The 19002-nt window shown below is 40.9% G+C and overlaps 1 protein-coding gene across 1 annotated transcript in view; it reads right to left on the reverse strand.

The window, feature by feature from the left end:
- The window catches only part of SUSD1 (sushi domain containing 1), a 46421-nt gene extending 28863 nt beyond the window's left edge, over positions 1-17558 (reverse strand). Inside the window, exons 1-7 of the mRNA XM_059833841.1 lie at positions 17480-17558; positions 15434-15565; positions 14076-14231; positions 13257-13409; positions 11705-11881; positions 9047-9226; positions 6857-7036 (exon numbers count right to left, since the gene is read on the reverse strand). Coding sequence (XP_059689824.1) covers positions 6857-7036; positions 9047-9226; positions 11705-11881; positions 13257-13409; positions 14076-14231; positions 15434-15565; positions 17480-17558 — 1057 coding nt within the window. The remainder of the gene's footprint in view (positions 1-6856; positions 7037-9046; positions 9227-11704; positions 11882-13256; positions 13410-14075; positions 14232-15433; positions 15566-17479) is intronic.
- Positions 17559-19002: the final 1444 nt, after the last annotated feature.

Below are 19002 nucleotides of genomic sequence, written 5' to 3' on the forward strand. Positions count from 1 at the left end.
GTGAAATCTAACGGTACCAGTGACCTCAAGAGCTTGGGAACTCCCAATGTAAAACACACTATAGGTGCAATGCGTCAGTGTGATGTCTTAGCAGACAGTAGCATCCAGGTCTTCAACATACCTGATTTTGATCAACAGCTTTCACTCAGACTCACAAGTGAGATGGGAAAAGTGAAGACTCTCAACTTCCCCATACTTCAGCACTAGAAATTTTAACTTGTAATTAACTGAGAAGGCCACTGGATGCCACTGCTGCTCCACTGACCTCCAGGTTATGCTCAGCATCTCCTTCCCATCCCAAGGGAAAGGGTCCTAGAAACAACATGCAAATGACTGGAGACCAGAGCAGAAGGGAGGAAGAAGATCCTGGAGGAGTCAAACACTGAAAGGCAAATCTGGGAGACGGTAGAGAGATGCAAATAGCCCCTGGTTGTTAGCAGCTAGCAAAGACAGGTGCTGGAAACAGAACACAAATGGCAGAACTCAAAAAGAGAGCAACAAAGTGATTCAACAGCTCCAGTGAGTGTCGGAGGAGGAGAAATCATTTTAGGAAAGCCAAAGAAATTAATTCTAATAAGAAGGAAAACAAGGAGTGAAGGTCTCAGTCTTCTTTACTCCACTTTAAAAGCTCTACTAGGAAGGACAGCCTCTCTCCGTGCTTGAGTGTGTGGGAAAACCTTCATAGTAATTACATCCAGTGCATAAATGCTGTCATGCTCTTCTGCCTTAATCCTTTGCTTATCAGCCTCTGCGAGTTCAGGTCCCAGTACTCCATGTTATTATTTTCTGATTCAGAAAAAAAAAAACATAACACACAGACAACTCTATGTCTAAACAGTCATTAAAACCACATGACTTCTTCTACATAAACAATGCACTAGTCCTCAGTCGAAAGAGCACTTGACTACCACTGACCTCAGCTCGAGATGTCTTAATCAGTGAAGTATTTTTGAACTTGCATGAAAAAACAGTATTTATCAGAAAGCATATAGAACCAGCTCCAATATGACATTTCATCTTCTGCAAGTAGCTAAAAGAGCACCCACGTGAGCAAAACCACTTACAGAGCTCTTCCCACCAATCCCCACACATACATGTAATTTAGGGGAAAGAAAAAAAACAAATGCTAGCTTATTCTGTATATTTTCCTGTTCAACTCTGTGAAAACTGTCAACGATGCTGTAACTGCTATCCACTACTAATATGCACCACACATAGGTTCAGACACAGAAATGAAGTGAGAGCAAACAACATTTCAAAGAGAACTTCTGCTCCGACTGTTTCAAGGCACCTGTTCCATAGCATGCAGGCAAACTCCTCTTGCATAGTAACTTTTGCAAGTATACATGGAATTTATTTTACAAAGACATATCTTCAGTATTTATACCTTTTAGGGTAGCATGAGAATTCTTTTATGAGTTTTTCACATTTTGAGTAACATACTTGCTTCCAGTTTAACTAGCATTGCAAAATTTCAGCAGGTTTTCACTTTCAGCCCCAACTTTACACTGAGGAAATCCACAAAGAAAAAGCAAAACTGTAGGCAGAGACAGTCATGCAGGAAGGAGCAGGCAGATAGCTAATGATTTACTACTTCCTTTGGTCTAAAAGTGTTACCAGGAAACAATCAGGTGCAGCGTAATTCATGTATTGAACCAGACTGACAAAAACGTAAGAGATGCAATTGTGACCATACTTACAAAAGAAAGATGTATCAATCAAGGGTGTCAGACTAGACGGGATTAGATGGGCTGGGATTAAAAACACACATGATCTACCTCTCAGCTGAAAGAGGTTCCAAGACCAGTATTTGCCATCACAAACTGGGTAATTGTTAATTCGGTTGTCACTGGGTTGCACTTAGAACACTTTGATCTAAGAAGTAGCACCTCCCATAACCCAGACTCCACCTGTGTTTTTTCAGGAAATTAAAGAAATTACCAGATTACCAGATGTCTGAATTTAATTTATCAAATCAGGCCTTTACAAGAACTAAGGCCAATCAGATACTTTTCATTGATGACTATAATTATCCTAATTGTTCAATGGGGTTCTTATTCCTACAGAACAATGGGTTTTGAATCAATGCTCACAGATGTGAGTTACACCTTTTCTATTAAGTTCATAACTGTTGACATGAATTATTTACACATGGCTGGGAATAAAAATTAGGAGAGTGACAAATAACCCATTCATTGTTGTGTGGAAATTACTGATGCTGCCACCACAGAAACATTCCAGCTGCCTTTCTATCATCTCTTATTGTACAAGTGAGGATGTAAAAACTGACATCCCAGAGAATTCTAGCTAGAGGGCAAATCAGTCAGTGGGAATAAGGATATAGCACAGGAGACGAAGGGAAAGTGAAAGCAAAGAGAAAACAACTCTGGAGTAAAAGTAGAGTAACTAGACCCTCTCAATTGCATGGAAATTACCTTTGCTGTAGGTCTATAGTTAAATTACACCTGAAGGATGATCCTGCCCTGTTTATTCCAGACTGGGTTCAGATTTTGCTTTTGATTTTTTCCAAGGTTTGTTTTTTTTTTCATTATGAAAGTATTCCTCTTTTGCAATGTTTTAAAGTGCACAGTGTGGACAATCTGCTATGCCTTCTCTGGACTGATTCATCAAACTGCTCCTCCTTGTAAACCTTCAAATCTCTGAAGCATGTATTTAGCAAGTATCCTCCTCCATCCTCTGCATCCGTTAGGATTTTCAATGCTGGCATACAACACCCATTTTCTGGGAAATGGCTCAAACCCAACTAATAACATATTCTCTTGATGCTTTGAAGATACCCCTCACTACCATAATACCCAAGTTCCACATGATTATCTCAAAATCTCCAGAGGTCAAGGCATGCAGCTAAACTCTATTTGTGGATGGGGAGTCATAACACACAAAAATGAAGCACTCTAAAACAGAAAATTAACCTCTAGTGAAAGATGGACAGTTCACATTGCATTCAGTAAGAGGTAATGTAAAAAAGAGCATGCGCACAAAAGGTTATGACACAGAAGCTCCAAGCTGAGGATCAGATGGAATGTGCATTGGTGTGAAGAATGATTTTTTCTCTATTTGAGTTCCAGGTTCACAATACGTTGGGACTGGATTATCTTCTCCTCTATAGACCATGGAAGCTAAGCCTAACACTACTTTGGAAGGCTCTCAGAACCTATCAGTGAGATTGCTGTGCTGTCAGACTCAGCATTAAAGGGACACAGAGGTCAATTTTCCCTTTTGACTACAACAGCTACTTTCCACTGCCTGAGTTTTGGAATGCATTACCAATAATGTGCACTACCTTTCCGTGCAGGTCAGATTCACCCCCTCCTCCAGCCTTTTTACATATCCATGGACTTTTCCAAGCCATGTGCAGCAGTTGCTTCTTTTGCAAGGACAATATTTCACTTAATACATCAAAAAACACTTTAATAAATGCATTTCTAATAATATAGTGAATAGTGCTACTGGAGACTTATTTAAATCCTGAGAAGTCATTCTTTTATGCAGACTTTTTTTTTCCTGGGATAAAAATATGAAAATCGGACAGTTTCTCTTTCTTAGACACCATATCGTTGCTACCCACATTGAATACTAACAACCTCCAAAGAAAACAGACATAAGGAAGGAGTTTTCTAGGATTAGAATAATGAGCAGCAGCCAACCCAGCCTATGTGCTTATAGCTGGGACTAGAGCCAATTGTTACAGAAAGAATAGATCAGATACCGTGAGAAAACTATCCATGTTATCTCTAGGACTTGGGACTGGGAAATTGGAAAAAGCTTGATGAATAGTAGAAAGGAGAACTCTGCAAACGGGATGAAGAAAGCTGCAGTAGGTAAAGGGACTATTTCCCTCCAACATATTCCTAACAGTTGTCCAATTAACGTAGAAAACTGCATCAGACACTGCCCCCTCCGCGCATGAACTGACCCCTTCATAACTGTGAAGAAGACTGGGAAAAGTACCACTTTTAGAGCTGCACATGGTATTAAGAGGAAGGCAAGCCTGCAAGCAACGCCGTAACTCATCTTAACTTTCCCTGGATGCCCAAGAAGTAAGCTCTCAAGTTAAGCTCTGTGTGTGTGTGTATGTGTGTACATGCATGCATATACACAATCTACACATATTACAAGGGGAAAAGATTTTACTTCAGCATCTATGTTAGCCCTTCCTGACCTTTTAGTATTAAACATTTGTATCCAAGTTCAATAAAGACAAGACCAACTCATTTACACATTTTCATTTCAAACACCCTCCATTTCCTCTCCCTGTGCTTCTCAAAATTATACACTTCATGGACGTGGTAATGGCTTATGATACACATTGCACACTGTGCCATTTTCAAGTGCAGATTTAGGAACAAGCACCTCAGATAGATAGCCAAGGCACAAATCACCTTTTTTCTGGCCTTCTTACAGCCGTGATAAATAAAAAATACCCTTATCTGCAGAATCCACTCAAAAAGAAAAATATGGAGTGGGAAGGCTTCATTTCATACTTTTTCCTTTCATAAAAAATATAAGTCTTATGTTACCTTATGCCCCATTTTGAGCCCACACCCTGAACAACCTCTCTTGGTAAGATAAATACTACTCAAGTTAACATTATTTGTCCCTTGAAATTCGCAACAGGAAAACCAAGCTTCTCATTTCAGACTTGTATTCCACCACTGCATGCAGCAGTGCTTTACAGCCAAAGCCTGTCCCTGAAACAAACTGAAACATTATTCCCACAAGGGGATCTTGTTCTCACTCTGAAAAAAACTTCCCAGATTTACCATGAAATCCCACCAGAGCTCAACATAATGTGTGCCTCGGATAACCGCACACTACTTCTGCAATGACTATAAATGAAACCACGCATTCCTACTCTGCAGGGGAAAAAGAAGTTCTTCCAGGACAAGCTGTACAGGATGTCCAGACTCACGCACTGAGCATACTGGACAGCAGGTTATTTAATTGCTGGTATGTCCTCTGCACTCCAGTCTCTTGAGTTTATGTATACAAATCAAAGGAGGACTGTAATTCAGCTGACTACTACCAGACTTCACTGCTGATGGCTTAATCCAATCAGCATGTGTCAGTAAAATTAATTTTGTTAAGCATTTTTTTAATATTTAAACCAGCTACTATTAAACGTACTTCATATAGACATACACACAGACACATTTACTATATACTCCAACAGACAATGCAACAGATAATGCAAATAAAGGGCATTCCATAGCAATCACTGCTTAAGAAATGAAGAAGTAATTATTTGCCAAAGGGAACATGCTCAGATGAAATTCTTAACTTCCTTACTTCTAATGAGGTGTTTCAGGCAGTAGGAAAAGACAAATGGTTTTCCGACTTCCTTCGTAAGTTACTTTGAATGGTACATGATTTTCTGTCATTTTAATGGGAACTACTGATTAATTACACACACCCTTAAGATCATATACATCTGAAAGGCATCATTACCGAAACAGAGATTTAATTTCATTTGAAAATAATTTGTTACCGCTAGTAAGTGTGAAAAATGTAGAATTTAAGAAGCTGAAGGTCTTTGTACTAATTTCCTATTCATGATTTTTTTTTTTTTCCCAAAGGAGCCTGGACTAGTTAGGCTATTTTTTAAAAGTTTTCTTCCATTCTACTTGACCACAACTCCGACTTCTTTGGCCCTCTGATCTAACAGCTTGAGCTGGAGTCTACATTTTTGCCTCTGGCAAAGCTGTTGCTGAAATCCACTCTAATCCTGTGAGTGCAGACTGCAGGTTCAGACCCTTCACAGTTTCAGAGTGCTCTAGACAGAACTCTCGGCATTGCAATGACTGACACAGCTGATAAACTTAGCCACTCTACACAATGCTGGCTTCAAAGCCAATTCAGAAGGTACAGCTATGCAAATGGCCTAAATGAAGTATGAATTATGACTTCTAACAATAGCAGTTCCAATTTTATTAGGGCACTATAAAAAGTGAGAGAACTGCTTTTCTGCATGCTCATTTTATTTGATGTCACATGTTTTATATTCACAGTGAATGCTCAAAACATCAAGTGAGGCAAGAGAGGCATCAAGTGGCAACTCTTTGTGTAAAGGCTTGGTCTGTGGAGTGGGAGCACTCAAAGACACACTTCCAGTCCTTTTGAAAAACATGTGGATGCTACAAAGCTACAGGAACACTAACGTCTGCAAAAGACAGCCCTGCTACTTTAGAACAAGAGATGCACAGTCGTAGAGCTATTTTACGACACCTCTTTCTAACACCACAGAATAACACTAAGGAGCACAACAGCCATAGTCCAAAACATCTGCTTTTTTTCGCTACTATTGAAATGTCCAAGCCCACAGTATGACAACACCTTCATTACTGCCCTTCTCAGGGGGAAGGGAAATCTTCTTTTATAAGAAAATCCTTCTGGACTGAAATTCAGACAACTAGATCTAGACTGGAAAGGCAACCATGAATAAATTTTACTTTGGGCATTATGAGAGAATAAAAGAAAAGAAAACGGAGTTTTGAATTCCATTGCCCCTACTTTCATCACAGTGCACTTTACAGTATTAGGCCCACAACAAAATGTTGTTAAATGCCCTCAGCTCATCTGGTGACACTCCCCTGTCTTTTAAAGCCGAAGGTTCTCAGTGCAGCAATGAGACAGCTGTGGCATCCACTAGAAACTGTTGCAGGGTTAACATTTTCTTCCATGACCTTTCAGTTCTAAAGTACCACCATGTTCCCCACATGGTAAATTAGAAGAGGATTTCTTGCCTTCATCCTTCCTCCTGTTCCTACTTTCAGAACAGAAATGAGAAACTATTTAAATAGCACACCCCACAGCAACTTACTACAGTAATACTTACCTTTGCATATGTATGTAATATTCTCCCATGACTGATGTATTGTGCATTCTGAAAAATTCTTGTCTCCATTAAAATAATATCCTTCTTTACACTGATAGTACACTCTGCTCGAGAGAGTGGTGGACCTGTCCCAGATCACTTCTGTGTGTGGAATCAGCAAAGGTTTGCCACAATCTATTTCTGAAACATAAAAAAACAGGATAACAAAACCTGAAAATGAAAACAGGCAAGGCATATCAAAGTGTTTAAGGAAGAAAGATTAATTGTCCCCACAAGCCACAATTCACTTTTTTTCCTCTTCCTAGAGACTTCTAGAAGTCAGGCCAGCCATTTAGAACCCAGAACTTTGTGAGTGGAGACTTTCTAGCAGGGTGGTGCATTTATCCTTCAAGACACACCATAAAATAAAGCAGTACCCTTTTCAGAAATGGAGAACAAGAATCTCTAAGCAAATTTTTACAAGTGGATCTACCTTTCCACAACACACTCTCATCTCCCACATGCTATTTATTCCTTTAATTTACCTATCATCAGTAACAGTAGAGCTGAAAAACGACACATGGTCCAAGGAGTGACATGGAAGAACAGCGTCAAGAAGGTTATGTTCCTTTGCCAGTGGATTTAATCCAAGCTTTGAAAAAAGGAGAAGCTGCTACAGACAAGAAGAGTGAGCACTTCCGTGGGAAAATTTGATGGATTATTCCTTTAGAGATAATTAGGAAGCTGGGGTAATGCACTTACAAATTAATTAATTTGCTCAGTTGTTTTCTGGGGTTTCATAATAAAATTAGGGAACAAAAAAGAATGAACATAAAACCAAAGAATATTATTTAGGATTAAAATTCCCTTTTTAATCCACAATGAACGTTGCACCCCAATAAAAGATTCTGCATCACTTCACTTATAAGAACTAAACAATGTAAGAATTAAAATCTTACCTTCACTAAAACTATATGCAGAAAACAAGTGCTTTTGAAACTGTTTAATAAATAATCTTAAGAGATTCTGAAATTCTACTCAAAAAAGGAAAACAAAGAAGTAAAAACCAAACTGTGTAGAATCATGACCTGTACAACCTTTGAAGGAAAAGTTAAAACATATGTATTGCAATGAGCAATACATCCACTATGATGATAACCTTCCTTTTCATATCCCAATGTGTATGAATGTATGTATTTATTATAGATCTTCAGAACAAGCTTTAGAATAACTAATGCACATGCAAAGAATACGCTGAACTTACAGACGGACAGTATGTGATGAGATACAAAAATTACTGCTGCTTAACTCCAGCTATCTCATGGCCATCCTATAATCAGATTGAAAAGCAGAAACGCAGAAGTATGTTTCTGTGTAACATAGCAAACCTTCTATTTAGACTGGTGACCCAGAATAAGAATATTAAAGAAGATTCTAAAGGTAGAGACTGGTTGTAATATAGACATGGCACATTCAAAAAAACTACTGTATTTGATTGCAATGAACAGAAGACTTGACCCTGCTGGATCAAGCTCAAAAGATATTAATCACCCAGTGAATGGAAAAGTGAAGCTGTGCCAATGTAAAAACTGACTAAAGACTGTAATTATCCTGAGGTCACATTAATTAATAATATGAGCTCAGAGTAACAATACACTGGAAATGCTGTTGGGCAAAATACTTTTTTTTAAATGTACCTTTGTGTTTCTTCTTATCAAGGAACTTGTTAGGCTGTATTCTTCCAAATCACAGTAACAAAAGGGATTTATGACTTACGTCAAGTAACAATATCATGCTTGAGCAATCACAGTTCGCAACTGGAAACTGTCTGAATATGGGAATTTTAAGGGGACGCTAACCACTAATAGTGGTTTAATTTCTGAGTAGTGGCTTCAACCACAGAGTAGATATTACGCTAGAAGAATGGCAGCAATTTAGGCTGAATTTTCATCTCACGGTAATCCCAGTGACTGACATGCATTGGGATTTTGATCTTGCAATGTTTACTGTTAACAATTGCAACTTCATTAGTGACACAGATAAAAAAACCCTGTTTAATATATGGCTTTTGGTTTGTGACAGAACTTTGTATGCCAGAAGACCGTATAAACTGAATGCTCAAAAAGGATGTCTCTAACTGATGATTGCAATTTATTATGGTGGCAGCAACAGTATCTATGCTAAATAAATCTGAAGGCAGATTTGATTTACCTTTGCACACCAAATCAGTACCATCCCACTGTCCTTTGGCATTGCAGACTGCAGTCCGATTGCCGCTTGCAATAAAGTAACCATGAACACAGTTGTAAGTAACTTCACTTCTGTATGTGGTCCCACTTACAGATGCCGGATATGCATTTAAAACAGAAGGTGGAACCCCACAATCCACACCTAGGGAGAGGAAGAATGAGGAAGATAGACTTGTTAGTCAGGCAGCAGAAGTAATGGCGGCTGCACTCCCATGCGTATTTCTTCCAGCATTATCAACTAACCCTCTTCACCCGTGGTAATCCAACACGCCCTCACGTCCTCTGCAACATCCCCACCATGACTGCAACTGTTGTAGCTACTCCAGAGCTGCTTCCAAATAAAATTACTTCTCTCTCTTTTTCTTTCAGTATGGCATGCTAAATCTGTGACTCCTTCCTCAGCCTAGCTGCTAGTATACCGAAAATGTCCTGGGGTTTTTTTCATCTTTAAGATTCTCCTGCTTTTACAAACCTGATTACAGGTGGCAAGCTGGTTCTACACCATTTGCAGTGAGCAACAGTCAGAGAGAGGCAGATGAGCAGAAACTGCCTTTAGGAATCAAAATTTTAAGAAGTGCACAAGGACGAGAGAAATGCAAAACCATAGGAAAGGTTACAACATACAATACAAAAGCTTCCTGTTAAAGAAAGAGTCTACATGGTGTTCATTGTAATAGCTGCTCTATTAACAAACATGCCAAGCTGTCATTTACAAATGCATAAAACAAAGAAGTCAAGTAGCACAAAAAACAATTTGTCTGATATGATGCTGGTTTTCTAAGGTAAGGAACCATCTAAAAGGCTTTCATGTTAGCATGACACAACACTCACGTTCAACAGTCCAACTACACCTCTTCACGTACATCACATCTTCCCATTAAACTACCTGACTTTTCATCTCAAGACAATTCTTTTACTAATATTCAAGGTAAGCTATACTCTTCAAAGACACATTACATCCATATACTTAAATAAAATAAGGGGATCTAGTCCGCTTACAGTATCCTGATGTTAGGTCACACATCTTACCAAGTTTGACCTACCTTCAATGGCCAGTTTCATCATGACCATATAAAATAAACTCCTAAATTACCATAGGAAGGAAGACAAAAGACAAACTTACTGATCTTCCTGAAAAAGAAGACATTACACCTGGCCAGGAGAAATTCTTAAATTAGTGATAAAGACTTACCAGGGAAACTCTCAGAGTTTAAAGAATTATTTAAAGGTGGCTTTACTAGTATTAAAAAAAATAAATTCAGACTTGCTGGTTTTACAAAAAGAGAAGTCCTAACTGAAATTCAGGAAAAGAGCTTGCAATGCAAAGGGGAAATAAGTTTGTCATTTCAGACTCATGGGCTGTTTCCTGGTGTTTGATGTATTTTATTTCAATTAACCATGAGAGATATGCTCAGAATCTCTGACGTGACCTACTGTTTGACTGTAGAAATTAAAAAAAAAAAAAAAAACCCCACACATGAAAAAGCAATAACTGAAAAATATTAGTAAAAAACAAATGTACCAACAACTCACAAGGACTGCATTCCACAAGCTTTCTTTAAGGACCTCTTGAGACTTTGGGCACTTCCTTTTTGTTTTCAAATTCATTGTCCTTTATTTTTTAGGGGGGAAAAAATGTTATTTCAATTGTTTTATTTTTGATGCCAGTAATTTAGTATTAAATTGTTTTATCTTTTCTTTCTTAAGAATTTTCTAGTGATCTTTAATATTTCACTTTTCCCAGCCACACTGATTTAGCATCCTTATTCTAATTTATTCACTTCCCATAGACACACACACTAACATTACATTTCTATCCACTATCAAAGGAAAAAAAAAAGAAAACAGAAAATAATTAGAAACCAAAAGGGCTTTTCTATTTTGAGAGAAGGAACTCTCCTCACTAAGTGATAATTTTAAGGATGACAATTTTCCCCTGTAGAATCATTATACACAGTGTACCTTCTGTTAGCTAGCATTTCAAGTGCCATTTAACTAACATACAGACTTTCTAACTACTTACACACCACACAAAATCCTGCACTTGTAAGCAGTAGTATTTCAACAGAATGTGTGATTAGAAGACTCAAGGAAGTGGAAGTTTTAAAGATGTTCAAGGGAAAAACTTTACACTTTAGAGATGTGAAAGCGTTTGCTCATGTACAAATGGTCTTAAAACCATGAAGGCTATCTAAGATGAGGGGTAGCGTGAAGCCTCTCTTTGGCATCTACAGTCAACCTTAGGAAAAAATTTCACAAACTGTCAGAAAAATTGTTCTTTTCATGAGAGGTCATTGATGCCTTCCAACTCACTGGCCTTTCCCATGAAATGCTACAGAAAGCTAGCTGTTTTCTAGGCCTCGGTTCACAAGCAAAGGACACATTGCAGTGTCTGTAAAAATGCAAGGACCAGCATCGAAAATGGCATAATACTAACCAGAAGAGGTGACACAATTTTATAACCTGTTCTTTTCTTTTTTTCTTTTTTTTTGCAAATACCCAGCTCTTGAAAAATTATCCTCCAGATTGAGGAAACAGCCTACTGTCTTTCACAAACAAACTTCCCCATGCATAAATCCCCTTAATGAAGAATTTAAGAAAGATTTAAGACTCTCTTCACCTTTACAGCTTAAAGTGGCAGGTTCCCAAGTTCCATTTGCAGTGCAATATGAGAACTTTCCCTCATTGCTGTAAAACCCTTCTTTGCATTCATAATGAACCGCACTTCCTGGCAGCAAGCTGTAGTTCCCCACAATGTAGCCATGCTTCATTTCAGGAGGGGAACCACATCCAATTTCTGCAAAGAGATTGGGTTAAAAGATCTCACAGCACACAAAAAAAATCACAACACATGACCACTTTAAGACGAGCTGAACTGGATGGCCACATCACAAAATACACCCAATCTCATGAATCTGAGCAGTCGCCAAAGGGGTAGAAGATTAGAGTTGAAGAGCTGTACTGGCCACAGATCAAGGTACACAGTGATCCAGGCACTGAGCTACATCTTTACTAACATACAGCTGGAGCCATTCACAGCACCAAAGAGGAGACACCACAGTGTGATGGTGCTTTCTGTGTGCCAGTGTTGTTACAGAAATGGCTGAATGATCCTTCAACACCAGAGGAAAATTTCAGGCCCTAATGTACAGCTTTATTTCCCTGTGCATGGGAAAGGTGAAGCACTGCAGACAGGCTGAAATGAAATGGTTTGCCCCTCAATTCCTCCATCTCACTGAACCAGCCTGCATTCCTGCAGCACAGCTGCTTCACAGGGCTCCCTTGTCTGACTCCGCAAGTGACACAGTCAGTACAGACACACTACTTTACCACAGCATGTAGAGGGGAAGTCAGTGAGGTAAAACGGGTTATCAGCAATTCTGGCAAAATGAAGCGGAGCACTCCAGTTGGAAACACTGGATGAACTACAGGCAGTGAGCTTTACTGACGGTTCTTGCAATAATTCAGAAATGACAGCTCGATACAATCAAGGCTGGACTTGATGATCTTAAAGGACTTTTCCAACCTTAGTGATTCTGTCATTCTGCGAGGCAGTTCCTTCCACCTGGGATGCCTGGGTTCATTACATACCCTGACAGCTACAGCTTACGCTGCTAGCACTTTGCATCTGTGAACACCTACACTAGAGAGGGCAGGAGGAACAGTTTCAAATTGAATTTTTTTTTAATGGCAAAATAATCAGAACAGTTTACTTATGCAGGCAGCACAGTAGGTGATAAAATAGCTAAACTATTATTTTATTATTCCTCTCCCCTAGACTTGTTTCATTCGTCTGACCTCTCTTACCAGCTACTTGTGCTCTTCCCCTCCCCTTCATGCAGTGTGATTATATAAGCTTAAGTGGATTATACTATGCTTCCTTCCTATTCAGAAACTAACTACATCACCTTCATGGGATTATTAAGCTTCTCTGACCCTGCACACCTGAACCACTGCTGACAGCCTGTAGAAATCATATCCGGTGTCGACTCTACCATCCAGATGTCACTGGAACAAACTGAACTCAGGAAGAAAAAAATCAGACAGCAGGCAAAGTCCACAGAGAAGTCTTCTGCCCTGGAGACTTAAAAGCATAGGTCAGAGCAGGTACTACTACATCATGTAAGATCTGATTTTATCTGCTTGCAAAAACAACATCCAAAAACTCTCACCTTTGCATGAAACTATGTTCTCATCTGGATGAAAAGAACGCTCTCCGTTTTCTAATTTATAACCATCATTGCAGTAACACTTGTAGCTTCCTTCAGTATTCACGCATCTTGCATTGTGACCACACAGCCCAGACTCCTCGCATTCATCTATATCTAAAAATTAAGAGAAAAATATATGCACTTGGTAATAGGTTTTTTATTTTAATTGATTAATGTAGGACCCAAGCTTAAAACAAATACAGCATTCCACGAAGGGTTCTGCGTAGCTTCTCATGGCTCGTCTGGGAAACAAAGGAGCTTATCATTGCCTGGTGTTCAAACATCTGGAAGGAGGAGACTTTCAATGTCGTAGCTAGCTATCTTTTAAAGTGTTTCTGTTTTACTTGACAAACAGTTCCCAATGTTTCCTCCCGCTATAACAATCCCAGAAAAATCCCATATGTGCAAATATCTTAATCAGTTACAACAGTTCATTACTGTAACAATGAACTGTGTAATTTTCTACACTAAACACAAATATGACATTCTGGGGGAAAGATAAGTATCATCTTATTTTCTTAAATCTAGCTTCTTTTTCTGGAAAGATTATTGCTTGAATGTGACTGCAAAGCAATGACTTGTAACATAGCAAAGAATGCAAAATGGAACTAATTCATAGCTGTTAGAACCTAGATGTCAAATAAGTGTTTGCATCCACAGCAGAAAGTGCTCTGATACTAGTTTAAGAAAGTAAGTTCTAAAGCGACAGGAAAAAAAAAATTGTGCAGCAGAACATTAAGTTCTGGATTCCTGGTGGTCAAGATTCTTTGTGATGTCTACCTGTACAGTTCGTGCCATCATTGGGAATAAATGTCTTGTTGTTGTTGGAGGCTCGGTATCCATCAAGGCAAACACAGTAAAAACTTCCGTGTGTATTATGACACAGTGTATGGTTTCCACAGATCTTGCTGGCTCCAATCTGGCATTCATCTTTATCTGTCAGCACATTTAAAACACATCAGAGAGAGATTAAGAAAAGTATCCTCCCCTCCTCACTCACTCTTGTGACTTCCCCTTACTGTTCTCCTTTCTAAGTTATTTGGGATGTAAACACTGCTAGTAAGCTGGAGTATTTAGACCAACAGAGGTTGTTGTTCCTGGATGAAACTGTGAATAAAGCTTCATGACACAGCTTCAGTTGTTGAAACCAGGGGGCCCTGCTCTCCACTTCTGCTCTTCCTTGTGGCACGCACTGGCTGCAGCACTTGATAGACCTTGTGCTGATCTTACCCAACTCACTCAACTGGCAGAGAATTAACATGGCAAAATACGCAGCTTGTCTTCTCCCACATTAATGACGTAACTGTACGTAATGACCAGTGGGCGCTTGTGGAAGAAGGGGAAGACATGGAGTGGAAGAGATCAGAGGTGGGGGACGTTCCCCTTTAAGCAGTGGTAAGCTGTTACATAGATTCAGACACAGCATTTGACATCATTTGATTCACGTACTGATTTGTCACGTATGAGATGATAGTATTAAAAGAACACGATCAGCTACAGAAATAAAACAACACTGAACAACACTTTTCATGTAACAGACATTTGCACTCAAGAAATCTGTGTATATATGCACACTGTTATTAAGAACAGACCTTCAACTTAGGAAATTAAGTTTTAGTTACCCAGTAATCTGAGATAACTGGAAAAATCAGCAAAAAAGCACTGATTTTAATTGTCAGTTTTATTGTCTAGTTTTCAGTTCAATGGCACATAGGTTAAAAAGAATAATAAAGTGAAGCCCACCAATGTTGGGGTTTTTTTTGCTGAAGCTAGGATAAAAATATTATATAAACCATTCCCATACATTATATTTAAAAAATAAATGTTTGATAAACCCCTACATTTTCTAAGACAAAATTAATCTAAATCTTTCATTATATAACAGAAATTGAATAAATTAGTCAAGCAACTAAGTACAAAACAATACTTACATCAAGTACAAGTAAAGTACAGCTCATAGCTAGTCATTAAAAAAAAAAAAAAAGGAAAAACAATCCACACATATTCTAGGTTTTGGAAATTCTGCCAGGAAATGGCAGAACTCTTACTGTGTTTTGAAGAATTCAGTAATATTACTCGAGAAAGAACATTTTAGGAATGTACAGAGTTCCTTGCCATTTTATAAACAGGCAGCCTACCTTGACAATGAGTTCTCCCATTGCCTACGAATCCATAGTTACAGATGCAGGCACTTTTTCCTTCAATTTGATGACATGTAGCATGAATGTGGCAAGTTGCACAGACATCTGGAACTGATCCATTCACAATTGCTTTAAGAACAAAAAGACACAATTACTTTTTTTTTTTTTAAAAAAAAAAGGACCATAAAGGTGGGCTGGTATGGGTAATGGGAACAGAATTTAAAGTGGAGATAAAATCCAGATTAAAACACATTGAAAAAAATCCCATCTTATCCCATCTGACTTTCAAACTTGCAGCAAAACCACAGCCATAGTATTCAGAGACCAAAGGAAAAAAAAAACAAACAGAAAGGATTAAACGAAATAACTACACTGAACAGTTTTCTCCATCCATCTATTCTCTGACAACAAACAAAACAGCTTTTCAGCAGTCAGCAAGGTTTACAAGACATATAATAATAGCTCTATCCAATACTATTAATCTTTTCTCCGTATTCATTTTCTTTCCCTTTTGTCTTGATTTCTGTTTCCTCATTTATTCTATTATTTTGTTTCTATTATTTATGCATAGATGCTTGGGCTATTTATCAGTCTATTTGTATCTTCTACCATCAACATGTATATCATATAAATGTTATTCATAAAAACAATGTTGAGAGTGTTGCCAGCAGGAAAATAATAGTGAAGTCATTTTAGAAATGGATTTATATTAGAAGTAGTTTCGCAGCATATGACACACACCCTAATTTACTGCAATTTGATAGGGATATAAATATACATGAAACTAGAATAAAATACGAACTTATTCCCTTATTTGTATTCATACTTTTGGTGCATTACGTGCATTTCTCTCCGTTTTTTGTAAGCTCTTTTTGTTATCTTCACACATGCACTGGCTTTCCAAATGATAAACATCAGAATGGATGACTTGAATGTAGACAAAGCATGTACACACTTGCACCCTTTTTTACATTTTTAAAGAAATAACTTAATCCTGCACAAGCTGATGTTGCCTTATGATGCTGGACACAGCAGTATGGAATTTTTTACTCTTCTAAGACAGCTAAGATTGATAAGGATGGCGTGGTTCTTACAGAATACAAATCTTACTGCATATATAGGAGCTCTGACAAAATTTTGCCTGCCTTTACATGATGTCTAAATACATAACCATAACAGTAAGAAGGCAGCTGAACACAACAGCGAGCTTTTTTTATGCACCAAATTTATCAGTGTGATAAAACTGCACTTCCACACGCACAGCATTTCAGTTTTACTCACAGTGCATTTCTGAGTGCCTTAAGACTCGCAGGAAACATCATAGATTCCTACTCTTAATTCTTAATGCTTTTATATACTTTTTTGTGTGTTCCTAATAAGAACAGAAAACAAAAACTGTCAGTATGCAATGGTAGCCAATGTAGATCAGAAAACTAAATTTAAAAAGAGCCACGGTAAGAACTTTTTCGTGTTACCTCAATCTTCTGATAAGACTTGGGAGTGTCCTCCTCAGATTGCTGCTCTGGGAGATAAAAAACGGTCTTCTTCCCTCCCTTACTACCACAGATGAAGCTTGACGACTTATTTCTCCCTAGCAACGTACGATTTTCCGCTCCAGCACCCAAGTCACCTCACGGCTTCAGTCCTGCCCAGCCGCTCCCTCGGGCACGGCCCCCGCCCAGGCCAGGCCCTCTCCTCGGGCCGGCACACGAGGCCGCTGCTGCCACAGCCCTCGCCGGACGGCGAGGAGACCCGCCAGCCGGGGTGAAAGACGGTGGTGCCCCGTGGGCGGCCGCCTCCCCGCGCCCACCGAGGCCTGCCTCCGCCACCGCCGCCGGGCCCTCGACGTGCCGGTGGGGCAGGCGCCCACCGCCAGGCCACAATCCTCCCACCGCCGCTCGCCTCGTCCCGCGGCCTCCGTCCCCTTCGCGCCCTCCCCGCCTCGCCCGACGGGCGCCGCCCTCACAGCCAGAGGCCCCCGCCACGTCCCAGAGCGAGCGGAGCGGGGCCGGGCCGGGGGGCCCGGGGAGGGGCCGCACTTACCCCGCCGCCGCCCCGCGCACTGCAGCAGCGCCAGCAGCAGCAGGAGAGGGCCCAGGCGCCGGTCGCTCCCCGGGCTCATGTCCCCACAGCCGCCTCCGCGCCCCTGGGTGCTGCGCGGCCCCGGTGCCTCCGCATCCTCCCCGCGGGGTGGAGGGTGGGAGGGGAGTCCGAGGGGAGGGCGAAAGGCCGCGGCCCCGGGCCGAGGGCGCCGCGCTGCCCCTAGCGCCTGCCTCCCAGCGGGGCGGGGGCACCCGCCGGCCGCCCTTATCACCGCCGCCGCGCCCCCGGGGCCCCCCCCGGCGTTCCCCTCAGCCAGGCCCCTTTCCTCCCTCGGCCGAAGAGCCCAACCCGCAAACCCCTCTTCTCTTCCCTTTTTTTTTTTTCCCCCCTCTTCCCTGGCACAACCCCTTTCCTTCCCCGGGACACCGCCTCTGCCCCGGCCGGGCGACTGGCAGAGCCGATAAGGGCTGTTGCTGTCCGTAGCGGCCGCCCTCACCCCGGGGCGGGGTGTGGGACAGCAGTGGCGGGAACGGTTATTTATGGTTCCTCGGAAAGGGGGAAAGGCGAGCGGGAAGTTACACCTATCTGTACGTGGCAGCTGTGCTGCTCCCTGCCTGCCCTGGCGGCACTCCTGGACGGCGGTGCTGGGGCCGAGCGGCGCCTCCCCGCCGGCGGTGGTGGACAGGTGCCACCAGCAGGCCCTGGGGCCCGCGCCCGGGGGGGGCCTGTGTCCTCCGCGCAAGAGGGAGCTGCTCTACGGCTCTGCTGGAGGCGCCTGCAAACGTCTGACAACCGTGAAACTGTGCACCGCCAGCCCGTGGTGCTCGAAATTAAGTAACGCCTTCTCGGTCTAGGCCTTCGCCACAGTACAGGTGAATCCCAAAACTTTGGGTTCAATCAGTACCGGCAGCGCTGCCTGAGGAGGTTTCTGCTGTAGGAGAACGGTAATCCTTCTAAAGCTCGTGGTCCTCATTCAGGTCTGCGAGCCTGAATTTTAGAAAGCTGCATCAACCTGTATTTATCTACAAATGGAGGTGCCCAGTTATCACACCGACAACAGAGGAGTGACAAGGAGATGAATGGGGGAAGCCTAACACAAAGTCATCTTTCGTGTGCTCCGATGAGCTTCCCGAAGAAGTTTTGCTCATGTGCTATGTTGGCTTTACATTAATGCCCTTTAATGCTAACACAGTCAAGTCTTCCATTATTTAAGTGACATAATCTGGTATTTTACTGCCGTGTCTGCTGTGTTAGGATGACAAAGACCAAACAATCTGTGTCTGATTTCAATGCAAACAAAACCCAGTTTTATAAAACTATCACTCAGCTTTATTGATTTATTTATGTAAATTGGTCTGTTCCAGTATTTTTTAATTACTGTTCTACCTACTTAAGCATGTATACATTTTTAATCAGCTTCTGCTACCCTTACTCATCTTGACCAGGACACGAAGTGGCCTCATTTTCCAGCAGTGGCCAGTTACATCACAAGCAACCCTGCTTTTGGCATAACACACTACAGA

The sequence above is a fragment of the Gavia stellata genome, chromosome Z (assembly GCF_030936135.1).
Source record: "Gavia stellata isolate bGavSte3 chromosome Z, bGavSte3.hap2, whole genome shotgun sequence".
Classification (NCBI taxonomy): domain Eukaryota; kingdom Metazoa; phylum Chordata; class Aves; order Gaviiformes; family Gaviidae; genus Gavia; species Gavia stellata.